Source organism: Marmota monax, unplaced genomic scaffold (genome assembly GCF_021218885.2).
Source record: "Marmota monax isolate L192 unplaced genomic scaffold, Marmota_monax_Labrador192_F-V1.1 WCK01_AAM20220418_F8-fsc00017, whole genome shotgun sequence".
Taxonomy (NCBI): Eukaryota; Metazoa; Chordata; class Mammalia; order Rodentia; family Sciuridae; genus Marmota; species Marmota monax.
The window spans coordinates 5,863,901-5,885,257 of NW_026695241.1; the positions used below are offsets into that span (position 1 = coordinate 5,863,901).

Genomic DNA, 21,357 nt, shown 5'->3' on the forward strand with positions numbered 1-21,357 from the left:
TGATTATATGACATGAAGCATGTAATTATAATGTAATGTCATATAATATTAATGTAATATATAAGCTGTAGATTATATATATCAAATATAACCTATCTTAATGCGTCTTTGTCAATTTCATTGCAATATTTGCAGAATTGAAAATTTATACTTAATGGGTTGATGAGTCTATTTTCCACTGTATAAATGTAATTTCTCTGTGACTTTAATGTAAAGAAACAATGATGATATTTTTTCAGCTGAGGGACATCTGCTCAGTAGAAAGAATACCACACAACTGCCCTCTCTTAGGTTCTGATAGCATCATTTTGTTCTGTTCATTCTCAGCCGATATTACAGTTGTATTTTTGTTTGTAATTGTTTGATTAGTGTCTGTCTGACCTACTACATAGAAAGTACACTGAGAGCAAGTGGCATATCTGATTTTTATCCTCATTACTTATGTATAGAATTCAGTAAATATTTGTGGAATTAAACAGGATAATGAACAAATGAATGAAAAGTGATAAACATTATGCTAATTACTAGTTGTGTTTTTTTGTCCTGCTTTTCTTGAATTTTATAATATTGAGAACAGATTTGACATTAAAAATTAAGAGATTCCACTTGAGATTCTACTTCCAATGAAGATGGAATGACAGGGAACAGTTTATCATCCTGCCTGAAACAATTTTAACAATGGGCAAAATATGTGAAACAACAGTTTTGAGGACATTGCACATCTGGCAATGAAGGACAGTGATCCCTGAGAGATGGAAAAAAAATGAGGTGATCCCTAAGAGTGCCCTAGCTAATTGTCTTGAGAGAGTTCCCAGGCTGCAAGGCAGACACAGGAAACCCTCGGGAGAGTCGAGATGGAATTGAGAGTCCAGGGAGACCGACGCAGCTGGAGTTTGCAGGCCATAGTGTCTGAGAAGAAAAAACTGCACATAGAGAAGTCCAGAGATTTACGAAGTATCCAGTCAAGCACTAACGAACACACATGAGGGAACTACTCAGTATAGGTAAAAATGTTATTTTTCTCCAAATGGACTTGTAGATTCAGTACAATTACAAAATTACAAGACCAGCAGTCCTTTTATATTTTTTGGTTGTCAATCGACCTTTATTTTTATTTATTTATATGTGGTACTGAGGATTGAACCCAGTGCTTCACACATACTAGGTAAGTGCTCTACCACTGAGCTACAACCTCAGTGCCCCCCCGCCTTTTGGTAGAAATTGACGGCCTGATTCTAAATATTCGAATTAAAACAGAGGACCTAAAGTAGCCAAATCACCCTTGGGGGAAAAAAAAACAGAACAAGATAGATTTCAAGACTTAGCATAAATATAAGACACTGTGATGTTGGTATCAGGATAGACAAATGGTAAATGGAACTCAGTAGAGAGTCCAGGAAGAGAACCATCCACATACAGCCAACTGACTTTTGACAGAGGTGCCTAGTCACTTCGGCACAGGAAAAAAAAAAATAGTTTTTCCAACAAATGGTGCTTTCCATTGGTTACCCAGATGGAGAAGAATGAACTTCAATAAATACTCCAAACCATATTAAAAAAACTTACTCCAAATAGATCGTAGATCTACATGTAAGACCCACAACTGTAAAACTTCTGGAAGAAAACATGGAGGAAAAAATCTCTGTGACTTTGGATTAAGTAAATATTTCTTTGGTATGACACAAAAGAATGGTCCATAAAAGAAACATTGATTGCTTCATCAAAATTAAATACTTTTCTTCAAAACTGTTAGGAGAATGAAAAGACAAGCCACCGAGTGGGATAAAATTTTAAGTCATACATCTGATAAAGGACTTCTATCCAGAATACGGAAAGAAATATGAAAACTCAAGGAAGCAAACAACCACTTTATTATATAAAATAGGCAAAGGCTGTGAACAGACATTTCACCAAGAAGATCTGTGGGTGGCAAATAAACACGGGAGAAACTGATCAACATTAGTCTCTAGGGAAATGTAAATTAAAAGTACAGTGAAACGCTACTGCACACTCCAGCAATTACAGATAGAGAGACTGACCACTCCTGGTGCTGGTAAAGAAATGGAGGAACTGGGACTGTCGCATATTGCAAGAGATGTACAATGGTAGGACTTTGGAAAACAGGCAGTTTCTTAAAGTTAAACACAACCTACTAAGTGATCCATCCATTCTACTATTAAGTAATTACCAAAGGAATTATCCTTTGCTACAAAATGTCTGTACAGAAACTTGAACATAGATGTTTACAGCAACTTTATTTGTAATAACCAAAAATTGGAAATAAGCCAAAGGTCTGTCAGCAAGTACACAGTTAATAGACAAGTTGTGGTTTATCCATACAAGTGGAGTATTACTTGGCAATAAAAACGTATGACCTGTTAACACACAACATGGATGAATCTCAAAATAATTATGCTAATTGAAAGAAACTAGAAATATAGAATATAGTCTATAGTAACAGAAAGCAGATTAGAGGTTACCTGTGAACTGGGGTGAAGGAGAGCCGGAAAGATCACAGAGGAGCATGAGAAAACTTTGGAAGGTAATGGGCATGTTCATTATCCTGATTGTGACAATGGTTTCTCAGGTCTAGACAAAGGTCAGAGCTTATCAAATGGTACACTATGTGGGGGAAGTTTACTATTTATCAGTTGTACTTAAATGAAACTATTTTTCAAAATTAAGGTGTGCCTTTTCCAGAAAAGGGTAGGAGGTAAATAATTTCTCAGTATTTCAGATTACTTAACATCAAAGTTAAGTGAGCAGAAATACCTTTAAAATTTTTAAAAAATTTAAAAGAAATTTGGCAGTTTGAAAATACCTCAAAATGAGAGAAAACCTTGGCCATTGACCTGAAGAATTTGTATGCCATTGCAAAGTCATACCACGTGGCAGGTGCAAAGGGTGGCCTTAGCGTGGGAACATTAGAGGTTCCTCTGACCAGTCCTGTCTTTCTGAGTCACATACAAGTACAACTTCTTTTTTATAATCTTCTTTTCCACTGTAGGCCTAGAGAGAAGTATATTTCTCATAATGGCAGTAATATTCTGAACTAAGTGATGTTAGAATTTAGATGGCTTTTATTCCCTTCATATCAACTGATTGACATTCTGGTTTGGAGAAAAGAAAGAACACCTGAATCAAATTATCTAAACCTTTAAAAAATAGATTTTTCAAACATTTAAATAGAATTTCTTCCTTTTAATCAGTTAATTATCTGCTTTATCATGTTAATAATTTGTTTAAAGCTTGGTTGTTAACCTGTGATCCTATGGGGGACTTTTTTGTGACTGGAATATACAAACAATGTGGCAACTGAATTATACTACACTACCTTTTCCTTTCGAGATAATCATTCTGATTATCTTTCCTGGCATAAACTCTTTCATAGTCTTCTTAAAATATGAATCATTTGGATAAATGTATCATTATCTTGTCTTCAGATATCTTGCTTAGCTAAGACTTTTTCATTATTGAATTCTTCCATTCTTTAATTATTATCATTTTCCCTGAACACGGCATACTTACTATGTTTTTTATTTGAGATGCTTCAAAATAATGTATTATCTATGTAAACTACTTGCCATTATTATCTACAGGTGGCCTAAAATCAGAATAAAAATGTTTTGCTGGTTTATAAAATAGAGTAAGAACTTCAAGAGAGTCCAGCTTTCTCCCTTCAGTTAGACCCTTTTCCTCCGTGAGACCCCTGGCTCACACGGCCCTGCTCTGAGACGTTTTTAAGGAAACCTGTGTGCTGTGGGGCAGTCTAGCTGGTGGAGTTTTTCGCCTTTGCAATAAGCTGAAATTATCTTTCTCTAATCACTGCTTGTTAATCCTGGTCCTGTCCTCTCAAAGATGTGAGGAATTCTCATTTTTCCACATTGTTATAGGTATTTGAAGATCATTATTTAGGATGGAACTCTTCAGTTCCTTTAAGTGTTCATTTGAAATAATTTCTGGTTCCTTGCATTCTGGTACCCTTTTGGACAGATATGAACTTGTCGGTATTGTGGACTTGAATGGTTGCTCCTCAGCTTTTCTGTGCAGTGTTTCGTGTTTTACTCGTGTGTGTAGCATGGGCTTTTCTTACCTGGGTGTCTTCCGCTAGCTTTTCTTGCCTTTCTGGGTAGAAGTTCTAGGAATGGGCTGCAGCTGCAGGGGAAAGACCCACCTACCTTGTCAGGGGAATTGGCTGCACATCAAGTGCTACGCAAATGAAGTGATGTGTGGGCCTGCCCTGCTGTCACTTCCTGCCACTTCACAGTTCTCGTCTGTCTCTGGCATTCATTGTTTGAACATTGTCCATCTCACATCTGGTTCTCTTACCATGCAATTAGGCCTGCAGTCGTGGTGTCAGTACAGATTGTATGCAGAATTTTTTTCTTGTCTTTCCCTAAACAGTGCAGTATGACAACTGTCTTCACAGCGTCGACTTTTTATTAGATATTTTCAGTAACCTAGAGGTGATTTATAATGTGTGGGAGCATGGCATAGGTTATATGCAAATTCTATGATTTTATATAGGAGCTTGAGCATCCTCAGATTTTGGTGTTCATGAGAGTCCTGGGACAATCCACTGCTGATACTGGTGGATGATCAAAGTAGTATTAGAAGAGCTCTCGTTAGTACTGTCTGGGTGAATGTCAGCAGACTACAGCCTGCAGGCCAGCTTCCTTCTATTGCCTATCTGGAGTTATTTTGTTTTGTTTGTGTCCTCTGAGCTAAGAATAATTTTTACATTCTTAAATGATAGAAAAAAATCAAAAGAAAAATAGTATTTTATGACATGTGAAAATTATGTGAAATTCATTCAGTGTTCACCATCAATAAAGTTTTATTAGAACAGAGCCATGTTCGTTCATTTGTGTGTTTGCTCTGGCAGCTTTTGTGCTACAGTAGTAGTGTTGCATAACTGCCATAGAAACCGTACAGCTTGCATCAAATAAAATATCTGCTGCATGGCTTCCTGTTAGTTTTCCATTATCCATTGCCAAGTAACCAGTTACTCTAAAACTTAGTGACTTAAAAATTATAACATACGGGCCGGGGATGTGGCTCAAGCGGTAGCGCGCTCGCCTGGCATGCGTTAGGCCCGGGTTCGATCCTCAGCACCACATATGAACAAAGATGTTGTGTCTGCCAAGAACTAAAAAATAAATATTAAAATTCTCTCTCTCTCTCTCTCTGTCTCTCTCTCTCTCTCAAAAAAAAAAATTAAGGAGTTGCTGTTTAAAAAAAAAAAAAAGCTGTTTCTGAGAAACTGAAATGAAAGCTGTTTAAAAAAAAAAAAATTATAACATATATTTCTTAGAGTGTCTGTGACCAGAAATCTGAGCACGCCTGAGCTAGGTCCTCTACTTAAATGTCTCCCAGGCTGCAGAGTCTTGGCTGGGCTATGATTATCTCAAGGCTCACCTGAGAAATGATCTCCTTCCAAGTTACCGTGGGTGTTGGCAACATTCATTTCACTGTGAGTGTTTGGCCTGAGGGCCTCAATTCTTTGCTGACTGTTGGCTGGAGAACACCCTCTGTTCCCTACCCTGTGGGCCTCTCTCCTTGGCAGCATCAAACCATGCATGTTGGGAAGATAGAGACGAATCTGCTGAATGATGGACTGTTTTATAACCTGATCATGAACAAGACATTCTGTCCTCTTTACTGTATAATAAAGACCCTGAGGCCAGCACACACTGAGGGGGCTATGAATACAAGAACAAAGTGGTCATTAAGGCCATCTTTGAAGTCTTATCTACCATTGGCTCTTTTATGAAAAGGAGTGCCAAACCAGGTTAAGGTAATTTTATTATTGTTCTCCTAAGTAGTCTTTTTTTTTTTTAGTTAATTAATATATTGATTTCATGTGAGTTTCTAACTTCTTTAGGACACAAAATTAAGACAGTAATTCTGTTGTTTTTTTATATTTTATGCATGTTGATTTGTCAGTTATCACCTTAAATTTACTCATTTCCATTTTTATGTATTTTCCTGTTCATAGATATCTGGATTTGGAGTTACAGTTTAGAATAATTACAGGTATCATTGTTTTCTGTCCTGTTTTAAGATGAGATCAAATTTATTTCCTTGGCCTTTTATTTTCTGAAGATTTATGATAAAATCTTTTATCAGCATTTTTAAAAATATTTTTTTGACTAGTAGATGGACACATTATCTTTATTTTTATTGATTTATTTTTATGTGGTACTGAGGATGGAACCCAGGGCCCCACACATGTGAGGCAAGTGCTCTACCACTGAGCTACAGCCCCAGCCATTTTATCAGGATTTTTTTAAGGTCACCTTGATTCTCAATAAGTTACCCATAACCTGCCTGTTTGAGAATCTGAGAGGAACCCAGGCACACCAGCATGGCGTCCTAAGGAAGCCTTGGCCACTGGGAGGAAGCGCAATTCTGGGTGGTATCTACCACTTCTAGGAAGAAGATGCTATAAGATGAAAGGAAAAGGAAGCCTTTAAGTACAGTCTTCCAGATCATACATGTGTCTTTGGCCCTGTAAGGAGCAGCAGTTTTCTCCTTGGGCAGTGGCAGGAGTGGGTGCCTGTCCCGTGGCTTCCTACATGGTGGGGGTAGGAGATCTGGGCAGTGTGCTGGGCAGGAGAGTGACGGGGAGCACAGCCACGCACACTTAATGATGGCATCATGTTCTGAGAAGCGCATCTTTCAGCGGTCACTGCGTGAGCATCAGAGTGCTCAAGACAAACCAAGACGGCCCCCCGGCACTGGGCAGTGTAGTCTGTGGCATCACTGTTGTATGTGCATGGCCTGGTTGATAGAAACATCACCATGCAGTGTGTGTCTATATTTCTAGCTCATATAGACATGCCCTGGGCTCTCCCTGGAGTTGCTGGGCGAGACTTTTAATCACAGTCACAAATTCCACAAAAGCAACATAAAGGAACTGGCCACAGAATCTAATTTTACTGTTCTAATGACCCAGCTGGTGTGGCCAGGGGAAACAGGTTATGGGGACCAAGGAAGAACTCCTAAGACCCCAAGAGAAGCGATGGCCTGGGACCCAGTCCCTTGGGGCAGGCCATCTGGTGGCTTGAGGAAGGCCCACTCCTGTGGAACTGCACCCATAGCACCATCACCAGAGTCCACTACATACCAGTCTCTGTGCTGAGAGCCACCACATTAGAGCCTGGAGTCCTTACACCCGGATGAACAGGAGCAGCACCTGCTGTTGTACAGAGGCGGAAACGGGGGGGCAGCTGCTGTGAGACTGGACCAGGGTCAAGTGCAAGGTGACTAGAAGGTTGCTTGGTGCTGTCCCACCGGGAACACTTGCTTCCTGCTGCTGTTTTTTCCCTAGTCCAGCAGATGTTATTTTAGATAAAGGGCTGTTAAATAATGGCCCACACAAGGGGCGTGATTGCTCTAATCAGTGGAGTATTTAAGTAGATTTTTACTCCTAAGGAGGAAGAAAAATATAAGGACTTACTCCTTGTTCTAAGCAAACATATAGTATGTGGGAAGATATGAAAGAAATACATGAAAATTCATGATAGCAGGGAGCTTTGAAAAGTGTGAGTGGTAAGGATGTCGCAAAGTTTGAAGGAGTGTGGTTCCTTGGGGACCGGGTTGTCAGGGAGGCATCATAATGGAGGAGCAGTGTGGGCTGAAGCTGCGGGGGGAACAGGATGGCTTTCAGATGGTGGCAGGAGCACACAGCGGCACTGGGGTGGGGGGTGCTCCAGTAGAAGTTTCTAGACTCCCTTGTCTCCCTGCCTTGCTGTGTTCTGTTCTGGATCTGTGATCTTACAAATGAAGCTTTATTTTATTGTTCCTATTCTAAAAGTAATGTTCATAACAACTCAAAACATGAGTAAAGGGAAAACTGACAATAGTACCCAGAGACAACCTACTGCTCATGTTTTGTAGAGTCCTTCTTTCACTGGTGTGATGTGTTCGTACTGGAAACATGGTTTTGTGTTTCTCAGTTTTTGCTTGAATTATCTCATAAGCCCTCTATAGTTACAGACTCTTTGTAAACATGAGTTTCCAGTGTCTGTGTAACATACTACTGAGTGAACACCCCACACGTATTTCTCTAGTAATGGGTAAAAACTTTAAAGTAAGTGAAGTTTGCTGAAAGCTCTTGCTTACCCAGACTGGCGTATAAGTAATTCTGTAAATCTTGGACCACATGGGAACCAGAAAGGGAGAGCCAGCAGCATCAAGTTGTGCAATAGGAAGGTTGGTGAATGGGCCTCACACATGCGCTCTCCACTGAGCTACCTCCCCAGCCACCCTGGCAAACTTCTAAATGGAGGAAAAGAGAAAGAACCCACCCCAAGAACCCGTGCTCTCTGCTAATAAATGATAGAGTTGTTTGCAGGCATCTTATTGAACTGAGGAAGGAAGGGCCAGAGGGAACAAGGTGTAGCGAATGGAAAACAGACGTGCTCTAGGCTAAGCCGCGTTCTAGGCCCTGTGAATGAAGCAGGGAATAAACACCGGGAATCCTTACTCCCCGGGAGCTTGCATTTTAGTCGGGAGTGACAAGAGGCACCCAAGTAGATAATGTGCTATAAATGCCACGAAGAAAAAGAAAATGGAGCAAAAGAAGGTGGGGGGACGGTTAACTTAGGCAGAATGGCTAGGAGCGCCTCTCCAAAAGCGCAACCCTTGGGCGAAGAGCTTAGCAGGTGACAGCTGTGCCCACAGCCAGTGGTGCTGTCTTCCAGAGGCCGTTCTTTGTGGTCTATTTTAATGAAACCTACATACAGAGTTCCATAGGTTCTCTTTTTCTAAAACATTTATTATGAAAAGTTTTGGACTTTTGTTAAAAGTGGAGGCCCACACACTCCCTGCGAGGTGGAACCATGAATATTTTACCATCCTGGCTCATTGTCTGTCTGCCCGTCTCTCTCTCTCTCATCACAGAGTTGATTTTTAACCTTGGTGTTCTTAACCCACATCTCATAAGTTCTTCTTGCTAGTCAGTTGTGAATTTCTTTTATCACAGTGGTTTTCAGATAAAAGAACTCTCACAAATAGGAAGGAATTTTATATTCATTTTTATATTCTTATGGACTTTATAATTTTATTTAATTTTGAATTTTTCTTGTAATTTGTCAGTCTATTTGGAGTTTATTTGGGATCATGGTGCAAGGCAGGGGTCTTGCCCTGGTGTGTTTATTTCCCATGTAGCTCTATCCTCAAAGAGTTTGTTGAATCACGCAGCCTTTCCTATGGGGCTGGTCACTTTTTATGAACAATGCTGTCTTCATAAATGCCTCGGTGCTTTCAAGAAGTCTCTTCTGTTCACTTATTTGGCTGTTGACTTACTTTGCCACCTCACTTTCACAATTTTGCTTTACAATGCATTTTAATAAATAGTTAGGCACATCAGCCCCAGTTTTCTTTTTCAGAATTTTCTTAGCTGTGTCACATGCTTATTTCTGCAAATCAATATTAAAGTCATGCATGTTCTAAAATACCTTCCTGCAATATTTATATTTACTGCTTTTTAGAAAGGAATATTTTCTCCTCTATAAACAGGAATAATAGTAGCAGCTTTTAATGAGATCGTTGTATTAAATGATAACATAAAATGTTGAGTGTTATCCATCAACTCAGAGCCTGTTCTAATTTTACAGGAGGCTCTAAGATTTATTTAGGCCTACATAATTGCAGTTCATTTCTGGAGTTTCCCAGATTCATCTGGAAGCAAGAAAATGAATAATTTGGGGTTATTACCAAGTTGGAAATCAAGCCCCATTGAAGGAAGTGAAGTGGCAGCAATGGCCAAGAAATGCCTCCTTGCTGCAGATACTCCAGTGTTGAGGGACACATGTCCCACAAGACCCTGCACGGTCAGCCCGCCCCTGCATGCCCACTCTGCACAGCCATCAGCAGGCTGGGGCTCAGATCAGCATGCTCAATCGCATGTCACAATAGACTGGAATCTGACACCAGTGTAACTCAGCTTTGTAGAAGGACACAGGGCAGGAATCAGTGTATGCCCTTCCAGACACCTTGGCAATGCTTCCCAGACCACAGGACCCTCTAAGCCAGTAGTGATGGGACCATGTGGTGGGCGAGGACCAACCCAGCATGGGAAGCTCGGCTCAGCAGCTCTTGTCTACTGGCTGCCCATGTGCGTGGCTTCCAAGGCCCACTGTGGATAGAAGAGCAACACACAGAAGCACATGTTTTTGTTACCAGGTAGCACCAATGTCAGCCTCATGTAGAGGCCAGACTACAACACTTGGCACTCCAGAAATATTTGGAGTCAAATTGCTAGTAAAATAGATTTTATTTGAAGCCAGTTTTGAAGGAGGATAGAAGGAACTTATTGTTTGCAAAAATTCTGTCTTCAACATCTCTGAGGGCAAGCAAGGATTTTAAAGGAGAAGAGACAGCAAGAGAGGCTCAAAGTACATATGCAGATTGAGTTCACATGTGCTGGACAGGCCGGGAGGGAGCGGCTCGACCTTACTTCCTGCCTTCTGGTAGGCCAAGGTGGACTGATGAGGCTACAGCTCATATCATACCATATCAGCCTCTGCACCCAGCACAGGCTGTCCACTACTACTGTTCCTGTGCCCAGAACAAGCTCCTGACCTGAGCCGTGGTCTCGGTGTGCTCCTCTTTCCAGGCCTGGCATCTCAGCAGAGCCATCCCTGTTTTCAGGTGCACCTCCTGTTGAGAGAGGACCCACCAAGGGTCCACCAAGGACATCTCTATGTTGTATCTTCCTTCACAGGACTGGCTCTTGCTTTCCCTGGTGCCAGGTTCAGAATAGCCTCCCAGAGCAGAGTGCAGCCTTCCTGAGGTTTAAGAAGCAATAGATGCAGAAATAGCCAATATCACCAATGGAACATTTATCTATAGCTGCTCCTTTACACAAGGAATTCTGTCTTTCAAAAAGTATAGTGAAGGAGAAAATGGGAGAGGCTCTTTTTGTTCTTCCCTGTGAAAGAATTTCCAATTTCTTTTTCATATACACCCGAGCCTGATCTAAGGCGAGGACCATCTCTGCTACTGCTGAAAACCCTCCAGTGTACAGTGGGAGTGTATGAAAGAATTGGGGAAAGGAAATTATTTCTTTCTTGTTCTACCAACATTTCCTTGTGTTCTCAGAATGGAGGGCTAGAAGTAGAATTAGCTTATTTTTGTTGTTGTTGTTGATTTTATTATTTTTTTAAATACACAATAACAGTGGAAACATTATAATCCTTATCATACATATAGAGCACAATTTTTCATATCTCTGTATTAAAGTATGTTTAGGTCAATTTATGCCATTATACATGTACTTTTTTTGCATTATAATTCTTAATTCATGTATATACCACAATTTTTCGTATCTCTGTGTATTTTGACACCCAATTCAAGTCTTTATACATGTACTTTGTATTGATGACCATCCCATTCCACCATCCTAACTAATCCCCTTCCCCCTACCTTTCCCTCCTACCCCTCTTCCCTATCTAGAATTAATTGATATTAACAACTCTGTTGTAAGTTTTTGTCAAAATTATAGTTCTGGCTTGGCATGGTGACGCACACTGTAATCCCAGCAGCGTGGGAGGCTGAGGCAGGAGGATTGCAAGTTCAAGGCCAGTTTAGCAAGGCCCTAAGCAATTTAGCAAGACCCTATCTCAAAATATAAAAAGGACTGGGGATGTGGCTCAGTGGTAAAGTGCCCCTGCATCCAATCCTTAGTACCCACCCCACCAAAATTGTAGTTCTGTTATCATTTAATGATTCTCAGTAGCTACTCGATACAGCTTCTGTGTCTTTTTTTCTTTATTGTTGCCTTAGAGTGGGGGAATGGAACAGTTAGTAGCTCACGTGTTTCAAGCATTTGCTGTGTGCCGGGTGGTGTTAGGCATGTCAACTCATACTACCCATTTTAGGCAGGTACTGTTGTTTCTTCCCATTTTACAGTTTAGAAAACTGAGTTGCACAGATAATTACCTTTCTCAAGGTCACACAACCAGTAAGGAACAGAGCCAGTGTGGATCTGTTTGGCCTCATAGTCCGTGTTCTTCCACTCTCGTGTGTTACCTGGTTTTGTCCCATGATAGTTGTTAACATGCACAACAGGAGAATCCTGTGTGCGTAGATAATGGAGTAACTACATCTTCATGCATGCTCTGTGGAGGTTTTGATTTCAATCAAGCTCTTCCCTTATTTTTCTCATTAAATGATTGATCTTGCTTCTATGAGGGGAAAAGGTACACTTGGATTGGATTGATTTCTTTTGTGACCAGAATAAATTTCTCATCAAGAAACTTGGTTTCCTCTTTTTTTTTTTTTTAATTTTCCATAATAGACTTCACTCTCCGAGCTCCTCCTTCCTAAAGGCCCTGTTTGCTTTACAGCAGCAAATATTGAAGCATGCACTCGCTCGCGCCCCATGAAAAGCTGCCACCCCAGGCCCATTTTCACATATCAGAACTGCCCCGTGTCTGGGTGTCTCTGCCTCACCCATCTTGCTCAGCTGCCCTTTCGATTCCCAGTGGCCCTCACAGTGACTGGCACTCAGGGAGGTGGGGATAATGACGGTTATCTTTTTTCCTTTTGAATCTGGATGCTGCTATGTTCACTTGCCTGACTTTGTTGAGTTCTTTCTATTGTAAAGTCCTTATTCAGAGAGCCCGACATATGTGTGTGTGTGTATGTGTTCTGTTCTAGTCCACACCCTCACCCTCTTTTTTATCTTCCCCAGTAATGTATTTGGATTTGTAGCCTTCCCTCAGGATTGACTTATATTGAAAAACATCTGTGAGTTTCAGAAATTTGACTTTATGATATCTCAGTTTGAAATATTTCTTCAGCTTTACTGAGATACTATTGATTCATCTCAAAATGTCTTTCTCTCTCATGTAGTTGAGTTTCAAAGTGTGTTTCACATACTTGTTTTTGCTAAAAAAAGTCATCACTGTGACTCCATCCTCTGGCTGTTTAACAGCAAGTTTCATTTGCCTACAGGAGGATATTGAAAAGTGAGCCTCCATATCCACAGGAGATGAGCGCATTAGCTAAAGACCTGATTCAGCGTCTTCTGATGAAAGATCCCAAGAAGAGATTGGGATGTGGTCCTCGGGATGCAGATGAAATCAAGGAACATCTCTTCTTTCAGGTGAAGTTTACTGAGCAGATGGATGAACTCACGCCCCTACTATTTTCAGGGTGCTTGGCATTCTTGGTGGAAGGAGTGAACTCAGTCCTCTTGAGGGGTCTTTCTACCTAATCTCACTACATTGTACCTTAAAAATAAAAAGATGACAAAGACCCTTTAGAAAGGACTAGAATACTACTTGAATAACTCTAAATGGTCTTTTCCTCCCCAGGGGCAATGGGAGTGGGACAGATTATAATAGCAATTAGTTTTCTCCATACTGATGGGTTAGACTTTCTAAATAGTGGTTTCCATTTATGACCTTGGGATTCTGGCATATGTACTAAGGACACTTGTTATATTTCTTATTTCTTTCTCAGTTCATGAGCTATTACTGCCGCTGTGTTTTTTCACCTTTACGTGATGACTTTCTCTCTTCCTCTGTTCATAGGAAAAATCTTAAAAAATCCAAAACTTTACACATTTACAACATATAGAGTTACTCATTTATATTCTTTGTCCCTGTGACTTTCTTAAAAAAAAAAAAAAAAAAAAAAAAAACAGCATAACAAGGCCATTCTACAGAGGACCGACACATCTGCTCAGTGTAGTTTGTTCAGTTGATTACAGGAAAACATCAAAATATTAAGTAACTGGGGAAAAAAGTTAAATTGACTGGGCTGACTAGTTATTTCAGTCTAAGTGGTCAAACCTGGATGACATGCCCTGATTTCTAAAACTCTGAGTTTATGGCTTTTAAGTAATTTCATCATATTAACACGTATAACCTAAATATTTACAGTCTAAAAGGACCATTCAAGATATTTTTATTCTGTAAGCGCTTTTATATTATTATCATCAAAACAAATGAAAAGAGCATACCAAAGCAAGGATAAGAACTATTCTGTCAAGTAAGCTTTCGTATTGTTCTTCATTGCTTTTTAAATGGAGAAAAACAAATATTCACTGAAAATTACACTATCTCTGTACTTCTGTGCTCAGAAAAGAGTATGATTACTTCAATCTCTTACTGTAATCATTTATTTTACACCTTACAGAAGTTCAGTAGCATAGTGAGAACTACATTTAGAATGAAGTGAACTTCTCATTATATGCATTTCATAAGTTCACATGAATTCACAAGACTGGGAAAGATTACTCTTTGAAAAGCTATTTCAAATATCGTGTTCATAAATTTGGCTCGGAATTAACAATAAAATAAAATTCAAGAAACTACTCAAACAAAATATCCCTAATCATATTTTCCTAGGATCTTTTTCACCATTGTTTCTATATTTGTGAATATTGCAATTATCTTTCATATTAGAAGAATTTCTCTCTCTTTTTTTTGATAGCTTGGAATAGTAATTTTAGATTACTTAATTGCTTTGACTTTTTAAATGGTAGGAATGCTTTTGGAAAGACCAGAACTCTACGTGTAATCATCTAAATGGTCTTTTTTCCAGAAATGGAACAGGAGTGGCTCATGATATCATTCAGTTTTATACATGTTAAGCATTCTCCTGCTAACAATGTATTTCTTTAAATTATACCTTTACTTTAGAAGTGTTTCTTAATGTATGTATAATAGCCAGCACAAATCGCATGCTTATAGTGGGAAACATTACAGCCATAGAAGAAAGAATATGAACCAGAAGGCCAAGAGGCTGCTTTCAGATCCTGACTCTTCCACCAACTGTTGAAATATGAAAGGGTTAGTTCTTATTTCTGGGCCTCGGTTTCCTTCCGGATTATATAAGAAGGATGAACTAATCAAGCTCTAAAACCTGTTCTAGCTGAACACCAGAAGATCTGTAATTTAATGATTTTATTTTCACTGCCTCTTTAGGGAGCATAACAAAAAGACATTTTATGTGGTTGATTAAACCTAATGAGTTTTATAACCAGGAAGTGCAGGTTTCACATTTTATCATTATAAAGTCAGTATGCATCTTGTAGTAAACATCATCTTACTATTCTAATCTATAATGCTTTTTTCTTAATTACTTAAAATAATGGTTTACCTTAATATCAATAGTGACATCTGAGATTTGAAAAAATATGGTAAAAGGAGAATCTATAGAATTCAGCACATTATCTGAGGTGTTTTAAGTGACAGAAGGAGCATAAAAAAACAGAGCAGGGATTTGAATTTGAATAATATAAAACACATCATTTAGGGGCTAGGGTTGTGGCTTAGCGGTAGAGTGCTTGCCTTGCACGGGCTTGGGAGGCCCTGGGTTCTATCCTCAGCACCACATAAAAATAAGTAAATAAAATAAAGATATTGTGCCCACCTACAATTAAACAAAATAAAAATATTTTTTAAAAAACCCACATCATCTAGCCAGTGTGTGACATGGGTAGAAAGGGAACTCAGATGAGAGGCAGTATCCAAAATGCTTGAATACCAGTCAAAGGAGAACAGAGTGGTTCCACAAATATTATAGCATCACTTAAACTTATAAGCACACGTTTGATATGTACTTCCTAAATAAACTTCTGTCCATGCCTTTAAAAAATAACTTATTTTTAATCTGGAGGAAAAGAAGCCTAGGGGACAGGAATATTCCTTTAGAGTTAATATAAACAGAACATTTTAAAGCCCTTTAATGCATTGTTTTCTGTTCATTTTTTTTGTTTGTTTCTTGGGGCTTAATTCCTTTCTCAGAAGGCTCAAGACAAGTTATTTTTCTGGTGTCTCCCAGGGCAAAGCAGGGTGTCCTGGTGGCCCGCGAGGATACTGTGGGGCTCCAGATGAGGGCAGCATGCTCACGCAGACACCGCCTTGCCCGGGACCACAAGCAGCAACAGTCAGAAAATGGCCTCTTCCTTGAAAAAAAAACAACTTTTTTAAAATTACTGATTTGAAACCTCTTACTTTAAGCCTCTCCCTATTAATTAAAATCCTAAAATTTTTATTATTCATAGAAAACTCTATTTTGACTCTGTTGATTTCTACTTTGTACCAATTTTTTTTCTCTTCTTTAGAAAATCAACTGGGATGACTTAGCTGCCAAAAAAGTGCCCGCACCATTTAAGCCAGTCATTCGAGATGAATTAGATGTGAGTAACTTTGCCGAAGAGTTCACAGAAATGGACCCAACCTATTCCCCGGCAGCCCTGCCCCAGAGCTCCGAGCGGCTGTTCCAGGTAATCTCACGGTGCGCACCTGTACGCTGGCCCTGGGTGCTTTGGAGGAAAAGACCTGTTTCCCCATATTAAAGTACTTTTGTTGACATCTAAAAATCAGGGCTCCCTAATCTAGTCAGAATTATTAAGAACAGAGATATTTCACATTACTAACTGAATATTATGGTTTGCTCAAGAGCAGATATTGCTTATGTGTTTGTTTTTTATATAAGTAAAGGTTATTTTTTTTACCTGAAATGAGATTTTTGTTCAGACTTTTTTATAAAAATCATAATACCTTATCTATCCCTCTATTTGTATAAAATAGTCTTTGGTTCACAGTGTTGTTTGATTCTTCATTTTCAGTGAATGATCTGAACTACTTTCCAACTCTTAGAAAAGACTTTGTGTTTAGAAAATGTTCTGAATCAGACTTAGGATAAAATTCTCGGCCTGTTAATTGGCGCCATAGCTTCCTCCTCTGACTTCTGTTCATGCTTGTGGACATCCAGAATGTGTCCTGCTCATTCCCTGTCACTGTCCACCAGTTGACCGAGCCCTTAGTAGACATTTGTTGATGAACTAGTCAGTGTTACAGCAATTAACCTGAACAGAGCAGGTTAATTGCCCATCATTACATCACTTCTAACTCATCCCATCATTCTGACATTGGATTTGGTCTCTTCCAAAATTCAATTTTAAACTTAGTTATTCTGAGTAAACAGGAGTCAAATAATTGCTGAATTAGAAACCAATTTTAAGGAATCTTGTTATTTTTCTAGTTTGAAACACCGTAGTACTGGTACTATTGTTTAATGCCTTGATGTATCTTTCTTGAGAAGTTAGTTGTGTTAGCAAACTTTTATCAGCAAATGCAAAAAAATTATAGATCTGAGTCAGATTTGGGGGTGGGATAGTGAGGAAGTCTTTTTCTACCTTTTTCGAATTGGCTTAATTCTACCAGAAGATGGCATTGTCTCCTTCTGAAAAGCATTTTCCTAGTGAATTGAAAAAACCCTGCATTTAGGATTGCAATAAAATTAGATTCATCTCAATATTTGAGTATTTTTAAAGGAAAACATAGTGAGCTATTCTCCACTAACCTGCAAATTGTAAGTCCTTCTCCTTGACCTCCCCTTCCCTTTTCTAGGGCTATTCCTTTGTCGCTCCTTCTATCCTGTTCAAGCGCAATGCAGCTGTCATAGATCCTCTTCAGTTTCACCTGGGAGTCGAGCGTCCTGGCGTGGCGAATGTCGCCAGAAGTGCCATGGTGAAGGTGCGTGTGGCTGCTCCAGGGTGCTTGCTTCTGTGACTGCTCAGATGTCAACATTGTTCAGTGTTCTCAAGTGCAGTCATTGTAATAGATTTTCTAATCAACTGAGGACAATTGAGAAAATGAATGAATCAATAGAAAGCAGTATTTGCCCTAGAAAATTATGGATATTAAGTAAATGCTATAGATAAAAGTAGAAACAAGCTAAAGTAAAATGAATTTTAGATTATAAAAGTGTTCCATTCAGATCTATGAATGTTAATGATTTTATATGGCTCTATGGTTTTACTTTTCCCTTGTGTATGTTTAACCTTTTCTTAAGTTAAATGATGTTGGTTTCTCATCAGGACTCTCCATTCTATCAACACTATGACCTAGATCTGAAGGACAAACCATTGGGAGAAGGAAGTTTTTCCATTTGTAGAAAGTGCGTGCACAAAAAAAGTAACCAAGCATTTGCAGTCAAAATAATCAGCAAAAGGTATGACTGTTTCTAGCTGTCTTTCATGTGTGTTGATCCTCGTCAGGGGATTCTGAAAATTAAGAGGTTTTTATAGAAAAGGAATCAATGATATATTAACTTTCTATACCCACAGTCTTAACTATGTGGCTCATTGGTTGACCCATTATACTTATAGTTCTAATAGATATTTTCTGATAAATAATTCATTTTAAACATGAATCATTATCTGATATGCTTTTGAGATTCATATAGGGAAACTTTTCTATGACAGTGATACATTTAATCAGTCGTGCTTAATGATCTCAGCAGCTATTGCTATTTCTATTAGTTGTATGTTTAAAGTACTTTTCTCTGAAATTGTATGGTACTGGTAGTTTCAACAGCCAGCTAGTTGTTTCAGTCACTGATTATTACCCTCAGGACTGTCTATTCTTATTACTAAATTGTTAGGCAAGTAGGGCATCTATTTATTTGTATGACTAGCTCTTTTCTGACTCAAAGAGCATAATTTTCTCCAGAAAAATGTCATACTTTTCTGGTGGGAGGTATGATTCATTACTTTCATGGAAACTTTATTAAATCTCATTCTTGGACATGTGTATTCTGAGTGCACTGTAAATAAAAACAAAAATTGGGGCTGGAGCAATACTGACATAAAAACTTTCTTGAAGAATTATATAGATGCTAACTATTTGATCTTGCAGAATGGAAGCCAACACTCAGAAAGAAATAACCGCTCTGAAGCTCTGTGAAGGACACCCCAATATTGTGAAGCTGCATGAGGTTTTTCATGATCAGGTATTTATGTGGCTTTTTCTTCCTCTGTGTCCTCGTTTATATACAGTGCTCCATTTCTCACCAGTTTTATTGGTGTGGAACATCACCTGGGCACTAGGAAGGGCAGAGAAACCACCCCACACACGCTCTTACTCACCCCAAAGCACTTCATCCTGCTGTGTTGCTTTCCTTACTCTGCCAGCACCACCTGTGCTGGGGAAGGAGGACAGGGCAGCAGCTCAGGGCACTGTCGCAGGCACACCATCATGCACACTTCTCAGTACTCAGGAGTTTTGAGCCTTCAGCCCTCTTGTCACTTCTATAGCACAGCATAGAGTCTTGAGCACACGTTCTCCAAGCTAAAGGGCACACGAGCAGAAGGGCAAAGCTGCTCCCCTCAGCTCGCTGCTCCAGGGGGCAAATTCTGCTTGCCCCAGCCTAGATCATGCTGCCCTCTTTTTCACTCCCAGTCTTGCTGTCCAACAGGAAGCTGGGAAATGGGACCACTGAATTGGGTTCATGTCACCTCTCAGCCTTCCCACTGCCAATTCACGACTGGAAATTGCCCCATTTCAGTATTCTTTCCCCCTGATACCAGGTGAAATGACACAGTCCTGCTCAGGACAACATGGAGGCACAGCAGCTGAAATCAGTTGCAAATGTGGTTTGCCCTAATTTTACAAATGAAGGAACTGAGGTTCTAAGGTCATGAGACTTGTGCCAAAATCCTACGACAGGTCGGCGAAAATCCAGAAGGCAGAACCTGATCACCAGTTCTGGGCTCTCCTTGATGTGATTCTGTGACATCATGACTAGAATAGGGGGAACCCAGGTTTCTACCACAGGAACCTGGGAAAGAATGATACCTCCCAGTGAGCTCGGGCAGCAGCAGCTGTATTATCAAACTGTAATAATTGCTGCCATTTATAATCACATACTTCATGTGGTCCAGGTACCACACGAGGTGTTCTACGTATGTCATCTGAGTCAGTCGTCACCATACTCCATGAGGTGAGCACACAGAGACTCCCAGTTCACTAACAGGCCTCATAGTCTGTAAGCGGCAAGGCTGGGTCTGAGGCCAGCAAGCAGTTATTCCGCTCTGCTGCTGGAGGGAAGGCAGAAACAGGCTGTTGTTTACATTAGGCAATGAGCACCCAAAGGTGGCATTATCCTCTACTCCTTTTTGGTACTCATAATCAGAAAAGGCAGCCCTTGGAAGCAAGGCCTCGAGGAACTGCTCTCCCTGCATCTCCACTGCCTCCCACATCATTGAGCTATGCATTTCTAGTGAAGGTAGTGAGTCCCCTGTCCACTAGAGCTGTTCAAGAAGAGACTATGAGTCAGGCATGAGGGCACACCTTAATCTCAGCCACTGAGGATACTGAGTAGGAGGTCATAAGTTCAAGGTCACCTGAGCAGGTTAGTGAGACCCTGTCTCAAAATAAAATTTATAAAAGGGCTGGGAATGCAGCTCAGGGCTAGAGTGCCTGGGCAAGGGCATAGCCTTGGGTTTAGTCCCCAGTACCACAAAGAGGAGAGCCTACAGACTGGACAACCTGCTGATGTAGATATGTCAATGAACGGATATATGGATGACCTAGAAATCTCCCTCTGTGGTTTTGCTTCTGTGCCCAAACTATATCCCAGTCATTTGCTCTCTGACTTCAGACTGATGTTGGATCTCAGGAATATCCCTAATTATTTATGTCAGAAGTTGATTATTTGCTGTTTTTATATTCAAGAATTATTAGAATATAAATCATTTCATAATCCTGTATGTACTAGCATAAATACATTATCATTCTAATGTGTAGTTGTAGAACTATACCTTGGATTTCCCCATGATGATGACATGAGTGCCTAGACCACCCCCATACCCAGATGGTCTTCTTTTTAATTGATGGGTGGCAGTGAGGTTGGGTCTTCAACCTTTGACTGTGACAGTATAGTTCATTTTATGATCTGTGCTTTACATACTCTAAGTTTTCTATTATGCTCAGGATAATATAACTTTTTATGGAGCAATTTTTATGAGTTTCTAATTCCAGCAGCATTAATTGAGTGATATTAGTGCTATTATGCAAACCACCTGAATCTTAATTTTGACCTTTTTTTTTCTAAACCATTTGTGTTCATTTGAGAGCTGATATAAGTCCTTCCTCTCTTCTTATTGAAATATATGCAGAGCATAGTAAATGTATAACTTATAAAGTAGTTAATTAAGATGTTGCTATGGGGATCAAAAGCAATTACTTTAAAAAACATACACAATGGGGATGGATACTTGTAATACAAGTATAACTAGGAACCTTGAAACTAATCTTTTGTGTCCTAACATTATCAAACAATACCTTTTTTAAGAGGTAGATTTGTCATTACATGGGCGTGCCAGGCTTCATGTGCACAGTTGCCCACACCTAGTTGATAATCTTCTAGATTATTTTTAACAGATCACTTCAGATTACTGTCATTACTTGGGTTGGAATGGAATTCAAATGAAAGAATTAGTCAATGAGAGGATATATGAAGATTTCCCTGCAGTACTTGAAATTTTCCATTACCAAAATAAAATTCTAAAAAAGCCACATTACCCCTCAGCTCTTTTCCCTAAAA

The 21,357-nt window shown here is 39.5% G+C and overlaps 1 protein-coding gene across 7 annotated transcripts in view; it reads left to right on the forward strand.

Moving 5' to 3' along the window:
- Rps6ka5 (ribosomal protein S6 kinase A5) overlaps positions 1–21,357 on the forward strand; it is a 176,937-nt gene that overhangs the window by 137,222 nt on the left and 18,358 nt on the right. For all 7 annotated transcript variants that reach the window (XM_046440656.2, XM_046440655.2, XM_046440654.2 and 4 more), the window contains 5 exons: positions 12,967–13,117; positions 16,088–16,249; positions 17,379–17,504; positions 17,849–17,982; positions 18,669–18,762. In XM_046440656.2, coding sequence (XP_046296612.1) covers positions 12,967–13,117; positions 16,088–16,249; positions 17,379–17,504; positions 17,849–17,982; positions 18,669–18,762 — 667 coding nt within the window. The remainder of the gene's footprint in view (positions 1–12,966; positions 13,118–16,087; positions 16,250–17,378; positions 17,505–17,848; positions 17,983–18,668; positions 18,763–21,357) is intronic.